This window comes from Dipodomys ordii, unplaced genomic scaffold (assembly GCF_000151885.1).
Source record: "Dipodomys ordii isolate 6190 unplaced genomic scaffold, Dord_2.0 Scaffold24, whole genome shotgun sequence".
Lineage (NCBI taxonomy): Eukaryota > Metazoa > Chordata > Mammalia > Rodentia > Heteromyidae > Dipodomys > Dipodomys ordii.
In genome coordinates, this window is record NW_012267240.1 from 11074954 (window position 1) to 11082813 (window position 7860).

Consider the following 7860-nt stretch of genomic DNA (forward strand, 5'->3'; position numbering starts at 1 on the left):
GATCGCGGCCCAGGTGGGGGTGGCGGTGGCGGTGGCAGGAGGGAGCAGGCCGGGTCGGCCCGGCGGGCGGTGGGGTGTTTTTACCTTGATGCACCGCGACGCTGCAGCCGTGCCCGTCGCAATAAACCAGCGGGTTCTCGGCCCAGCCTCTCTCGTCTGAGCAAACGCAACAGCCTCCAATCATCTCCTTCATACTATGGGAGACCTCGTCCTCCAGTGACACGGGCCGGTCGCTAGAGACCATCTAAGAGGGAGTTGGGGGACCATTAAAAAACACATGCAAGCCAGTGAGTGCCCCCCCACGCACACCAACACGCGTCCTCCCCCCCCCAACTCCCGCTCCCTCCCAGCGCCCCGGCCTCCGCCCGACGCCCGCCCGCCCGCCGGCCGCTTGCTCACTCGGGCTTTGCTGCTCAGTCACTCACGTTCCGCACAGGAGTCAGGAGCCATGTCCTTGATGACTCCCCCCACCTCCCCTCCACCGCTTCCTCCGCCTCCTCCTCGGCGTCTTCCCACCCCACCTCCACCCGGCCGCTAACGCTGGCGCCCGGAGAGGGCACACATAATCAAGTAGGCCTCCGCACAGGCGCACTGGGGGGGCTCCCGCTGAGCCTCGGGTAGCCGGGGAGGGGAAGGGGTTGCGCTTCCTCCTCCGAGCGTCACTCGGCGTGCGCGTGCCCGTCCGCCGTGAATGAGGAGGCCAGGGGTGGGGTGAGTGGGAGCGGGAAGGCGAGGCCGGCGTGCGCGCCGCCGCGTCCGACGCCTGCCTGGGCCAAGCTCCTTAGACAGCCCCTCCCCGCCCCGCTCGTCGTCGCCGAGGGGAGCCGAATGTAGGCGAGCGGAGCCCGCGGCGCGCGCGCGCGCGCGCGGTGGCCGAGAGGAGTGGACGGGAAAAGCGCAGGGAGCGCGCACGCGGGGGGCGGGACATTGGGCCGCGCTCTGCGGCGCCGGGCGCGCGGCCTGCGTGTGCGCGTGGAGCTAGAGGCTGTGGAAGGAGGGCAGGTTCCCAGGGCCAGGCGGGGTCTCACGCCCCGTGAAGCTTTAGTGCACTCTTCCCCCTCTCCTCTACACACACGTACGCATACACATACACACGCACGCACACACGCACCCCGGGCACATCCTGCGCTGGGAACCTACCTGATGGCCTTTTCCTCCAGGACTGATCCGTGGGTAACAATGGTTGGGAGAGGATGCCAGCTTCCATGAAGGGTGTAATGAAGCATGGCTTCCTGCAGTTGGCCGCGCGAACTTCACACTACTGCCCGCAGCCTCTCCAACCCATTAAATTCACATCCTGGCTTCTTCCCAAAGTTCCCCCATTGGAAGTGCTGCCAGATCGACCGCCCATTTACGCAACGCCTTGGCCCCAGGGACGAATGAGGAGTGCACCGCAGGCCGGAGGTCAAAAGCTTGTGTTAGGGTTATACCCGGAAAGGGAACCCCAAGGCTACCCTGCCTCGCAGTGCGGGAATGAGTACAGCAGACTATCAGGAATTTGCAATATGAACTATAATGCAGCTGTGCCACGGTCCAAGGGGAAGGAACCCAAGTTATCCTAGTCTGTCACCAAAGGATAATTAACACCCTAAGACGATGTAGAGTCCAGTTATGGTTGAGAATGACTCTGATCTAGCTTTTTCTCCGAAATTTACTCCTGGAAAAGGAAGGTCTAAGTGGCAGAAAGATATGAGTTCCCTTCCTCACAAACAAATGGGGGAAGGGGGGAAGAATGGATTAGGCCTCAGTAGATTAATTAGCTGGATGCTGAGCAGTTTTTAAGCTGTAAAATCTTCCTAAACCCAATATTGATTTTAAGCAAAAAAAAAAAAAAGTGTCTAATCATAAAAGTTTAGCATGAAATGGGAATTATGGAGAGATTGTTTTAATGACAAGCATAGTTACAAGGCGAATTCACGGCTTTTGGTTAATAACTTGAAGGTACTAAATGGTTTATCAGGAATTAGCAATATAATGTGATGATCTGGAAAATGCACTTATATAATGCTAAGGGATGAAGGAATCCAAATTCTAGGCAGTCACCAGAACATAATAGAATGGTTTAAGCTTTAAAAGCATTCCCAATGTTCTCATAAAGGAAAAAAAATGGCTAACGGGGCTATTTTTTCTATTGCAAATTAATTGCTAGAAATCTATTTAAGAAAGATAATATACTACAAGTGTACATTAGCAGATATAGTCAAATGTTTTAAAAGCTAAGTGAGGTAATGGAAATCTACCAAAGTTCATGAGAAAATGTACACTAAAAAGGAAAAAAAAAAAAAACGAGGGATGGAGTTTAGAAAAAAGACAGAAAAATGAGAATTTGCCTGTAACCAAACCAATACATTTAGAAAGAGTGACCACAGGATTACACAAAAAATGAAATTTTTAGGAGGATGTGGCAATAATTAAATTTCTGGATCTACAATAGCTTCTTAAAATGTCTTTGAAAAAATAGTGTCTTTGAAATTTTCTTAAGGAATAGATTTACTCATTTCTAAGATCCCGTTTATTAACATATTTGTTATGGGGGGACTCATTGTGGCATTTCCATACATGCCTAGAATGTACCCCATCAACCTCATGTCTTTATAATTTACAGAGTTAAAATAGCCTTCAAACAAAAGCATACTGTTTTGTGTATCTTAACTATACATTGTATTTTACCTTTACCCTTATAGAAAGCATACTATTTCAATATCCAATTCCTGTTCAGACTCTGCATGTAGAGCTATTTTGAGTTAAATCAATGTGAAATGTCCCCAAGAAGACATTAAATTATTTAAAGATCCATTCATTGTACTTTTCTGTGTATTTGAGCTTAATTCTTGTGATTATGGAATTAATTTGCTATGTAAAGAAGGATGAACTTATCTTTTTCTGTAACACCTAATAAATGTAAGTAAACACTTGCTGTCTCTCCAAAAAAAAGTCATTTGTAAGAGCATTTTAAATTTTTTTGAAAAACAATAGGGGAAATGCACTATATTACACCAGGCCTGTATATAAATTTTGTTAACGACATATAAATGTACAAATGGTAACAAAGCATAATTCAAATGATTGAAAACTCATTTTTAACATAGTCTGTATTATTATGAAAATAATGGCAAAAAAATCAGTGGGGTAAATAGATAATTTTTAACTCCCATACCAGATATTGAACTTTTTTATGCTATATATCCACAGCATAACGTTTAGTATATTTCTATAAAATATTAACTGCAAAGAAAGAATAACTGACAGTGTAAGAGTTCAAATATATGGTGAATTATTTATTCATTCAGTAAATATTTATTGAATATTTACTGTGTTGGGGACTGTTTTGGATATCAGGAATATAGCAGTAAGACATGTATACTTGTCCTTTTTAGATATATATATATTAGCATAACATAATATTTAGTTAAATATGCCAACTCTTATGTCTCAGAATGAATAAAACAATCATTAAAATTGTTCAAGTAAATTTTTTAAATACATTGAGAAAATAACAAATTAACATGAGATTTATAGAATAACTTCATAGAAAAGGATGATATCGATCTTAAAATAATGTTACTATTTAAATCTAATTGTATATTCCCAAAATAGCCAAGTTTACCTAATACCTGTAGAATAAAAAGCCTATTATCTCTCATATTCTTCTTCACATAATAGCCCCTAACACAGTACTGGCTCATCTATTTCCCTAAACTAATCATCTGAGGCAAACCACAAAAACTGAAGGAAAGTATTTTATGATGTAACCTCTAACCCTACTATAATGGGAAAATGTATTTTCACTTCATGGGTAATATATCTTCTTATAATTTTCTTTAGTCCTTAACTGAGGCACCAAATTTTTGAATTTGCTTTTTTATAATCAATCGCATAAGTAGATACAGGGGAAGAAGTATTTAAAACCACATTTGATTCATAGGTTAGCATTGTACATATTTTTTCTCCATTTGAAACAAGTTTCATTTGACTTGTTTGTACTACTGAATTTGCTTTATCAGACCCATTGTTAAAGCATATTTCCATAATTAAGTGTAGAATAGAAACAGGTATATTTCTATAACAGTAAGACTATATACACTTTCCTTAGATCTCATTCTTGCACAAGTGCTTAAAAATACTGAATCAGCTCTGATACTAATTTTTAAACAAATTCAAATTCATGCATTTCTAAAGCTAACTGGAAACTATAACCTTGCTTCTAAATAAATTAGTTAGAAAGATGGGGGGAAAATAAGCTTTTCTTAAGATCTATGCATACTTTCAGATGTATCCTCTTTTAAATAAAATTATATAAACTGAGCGTAAAATTTTGTTTCACTCATTTGGTATCCAAGAGTTTTTACCTTTTATATGAAAAGCATCATAAGCCATATACATTTATGGGAGTTTGATTAAAATACTGACATATTTCTGAAATGAGTTTTGTTATTTACCTTACTATGAGTATGTGTCTTTATAGAAGCAAACCTGCACATGGCATCTAAATATATTCTTATTTAAATTTTCATTCAAGTGTATTTACTTCAATTATATTTTTCAGTTGAAATTCTGTTAATGGATTTTTGCAAGATTCCATTTAATGAAACCTGTGAGTCTTACTAGATGACTTTTTTTTCACAATAGCACCCAGCAAATGCCTAAAATGTCTTGCACATAGTAGGCCAACATGAACAATTTTTGAAAGTACAATACTGGTGTTTAACAGCTAGTTACAATCAAATCTTTATTCTTTGGATTAAAGCAAAGACTTTATGTAAGACTTTGTATGTATAACGGAACTAAAATTAAAGGAAGTTTTCAGATAAACTACTTTACTTAAAGATTTTAATAGCTGAGTTAATACACATGTAGAGTTTTTATTTCCCAGATAATTTAGAATCATCTACATTAAATAATCTTAAAATGTTAACCACCTTTTCATGTCAGAGCCATTATATAAGTCTCTTAGAATGAATTACAACTAATATTGCTAGATGCACATCAGTTTTATAAAGTTCAGTTAGGTAATTCTCATTTAAATCATATGCAAGGTAAATAGAAAATCTTTTTTAAAAGATGAAAGTCTAATATTTCCTTTAAAGGGTTGGTTTAGTTAATGTTGTGTTTGGCTTCAGAGATATTCCTTTGCTATAAAATTGATATTAATTGGCTGCACTTACATTTGAGGAGGTAAAACACCATGTAATTGTCAATAGAAGAATAATGCCTCAAAAATGCCTTTAGATCTTCTAATTGTTACCTGAATCTCAAACATTTCATCTGGGCTTTTTTTTTTTTTTCCCTGAGATTCAGCATAACACTTTGACTTTTCAGGATATCATCAATGTAATGTAAGAGGAGGATTGTAAAGTCCATGTTCCATTTTTTTACTGACAGAGACCTTCACTGCTAAAATTAAAGTGTGATTTAAGTGACAATTTTAGGTTTATGTTTATAGGATACAACACAATCATCTAGGCCAAAAGATTCTGCCTATGGAAAAGAGGAAAATCAGTTTGGGGCTGGAAAAGAAGCTTAAAAGAAATGAAGCATATCTAGTATTGAAAAAAAGGAGGAGGAGGAAGAAAAAGGATAGAAAAGGAAAAACAGGGAAAGAAAAAAGGAGAGAAAGAAAGAAAAAGACTGAATTAATAAATATTATTTGGACCTAAGAAGGTCACTTTTTAAGATTTAAATGTTTTCCTCTCAAAAAGGGGCCACTGCTCACCAAATCCCTAAACAAGCCCAAGAATATGTTAATTAAGTGCATTGTGTTCCAGAAAGACTGAGTTTGACAAATTCATTTTTTATTCCTTCAATTAAAAAACTGTCTAGCATATCTGGGACTTAAAAATCTTCTATGTAGATATTTACCTCTGGAAATTGTACAGTAACAACGCCAAGGACCAACATGACCCCATAGGGTGAATCTTGCAAAACTTAACATTCCTAGCAAATTAAACCACACAAGCATTGAAGCTCTTTTTGTCAGTTTTACTTTACTGTGGAATTAAGAGCCAAAATGTAGGTAATTTTTATATGGTTGCACTTTAGCCCAATTTAAAACACACACACACACACAATCATCTTTGGTTCAAGCAGCAGTGGAAAATATAAAGGCATAATATTAAAGAAAGGTATCACAAAGACTGACAAGGAATGCTACTTGTCCCTCTACATCCCCACCCCCACTCCTGCCCTTCTTTTGCACATTTGTTTTTTTTTCTCACAAGTATATCCTAACTTGTACCTAATTTTTGTACTTTAAATGAAGCAAAACTGCACGAGGTAGTAAAAGATGTAAAAAGGTTTGCCTACTACTGTCAACTACATAACAGATAAACTTGTAAGGCTATTCAAATATTCAAAGACTTACAAATAAAAAAGTGTAAATTGGCTGGGAGGGGGGGGTTAAGTGTGGAGCTGAATGAACAGATTAAAAATACTTAATTCTCAACCCTGTTTTTTTTTCTACTCAAACCTTTTCATAATTGCAGTTCAAATAACTTCTATAAGAAATTTCTCCCAGTGCTTCGAAATAAATGATTTCTATGAGGAAATGCAAGTTCAGAAAGAAAACCGGGAAAAATGAAAGTGTTAAAATGTAAATAAATTCTATAGCATTTCAAATGCAAAATTAGACCACTATTACCTTTAACTGACTCTTAAGGGTTTTTTTTTTCAAACATACTATTTATGAACATCATCTGTTAACTTCTTTCTTGTAATTCAAAACCCTTGCCAAATGATGTTTTCATGATGACGTGTAAATATAATATTCCATTAGAGATCAATTCTAATTGGTTTTTAAAAATCCACCTTGGGAAACAGTGCTGCCTAATACACAGACTCCTAATGAGTATTTTCGAAGGAATTTCCGCAAAGTCTATTATAAATCTAAGTCGAAATTACTCTCTTGCCCTATCAAGGTTTGGGCCACTGGACTGAAATTATTTCTTCAGGAGCTTTCACGCACAATGACTTTGGTCTTGTTTACAACACGAGCACTTGTTGGAAATCTTCATTTAAAAAACAAAAAACAAAAAATTGTGACATTTGCCAGAAATATCCCCACCCCACCCCCAATGCCTTACCAAGGAACACAAGCAGAGTTTCCTAGATTGGAGTTGCAATTATGTGTTTCCAAAACATGGTTTAAGGGCACAGGAGACGTTTTTCCCTTTAGAAACTCAACTGTTATTTGGAAAATGCATTTCGCAGGAAGAAATCCAGCCCCGCTGTTAGGGGTAGCTGGGCTCAGCCCTTCCTTTTAAGACCAGACTTCTTGTGTACAACAAAGAGCTAAGCAAGAAGTACTGGGGACAAGGAAACGTGCTTTTCCGAACTGCTTTGAACCCTGACATTCATTTTCCAATCCGTGCGTTGCAAAGGTATCTCCAATAGTATAGAATCTAACTTTCCAGATGCAGAAGGGAAAACAAGAAACGAGGGCCTACGCTCGTCGCCTGTCTGGGGATCCCCGGGCCACACATCCACATCTCTCCCCCCTGTTTTTTGAAGGTGGGAGTTGCAGGCTTGCCCGGCTTCCTCCTCGTTACCGCCCGTGGGGAAGCTGCCCTTCTCGGACGTCCGCCCTGGGAACCGCTCGCAGGCCCAAGCCAGATCGTAAAACTTGCCGGCCCAGCCCGGGCCCTGCGAAGAGTTTGGGGAACCACGGGCTGGGTTTGGGGGCAAAGAGGGAATGGGGATGGGGGAGGGGGGTGCGATTGGCCAGGCCGGAGGATTTCTCCCCCAACTTCCTCGGGAAGGACGCCGCAGGCACAGCCGCGGCCACCAGGACGCAGCATGGGGGCGGCCGGACTCGGGGACCCGCTTCCTCCGCTGCACAGCGGCAGGCCAGCCCGGCAGCCCCCG

General features: G+C 40.4%; 1 protein-coding gene across 7 annotated transcripts in view; it reads right to left on the bottom strand.

The window, feature by feature from the left end:
* The window catches only part of Mllt10 (myeloid/lymphoid or mixed-lineage leukemia; translocated to, 10), a 198626-nt gene that overhangs the window by 188026 nt on the left and 2740 nt on the right, over positions 1-7860 (bottom strand). For 5 of the 7 annotated variants that reach the window (XM_013014686.1, XM_013014688.1, XM_013014687.1 and 2 more), the window contains exons 1-2: positions 400-756; positions 85-244 (exon numbers count right to left, since the gene is read on the bottom strand). In XM_013014686.1, coding sequence (XP_012870140.1) covers positions 85-244 — 160 coding nt within the window. In that variant the 5' untranslated portion in view covers positions 400-756. Of the gene's footprint in view, positions 1-84; positions 245-399; positions 757-7860 lie in introns of those variants that run through there. The other 2 variants (XM_013014684.1, XM_013014683.1) reach the window with 2 other exon arrangements.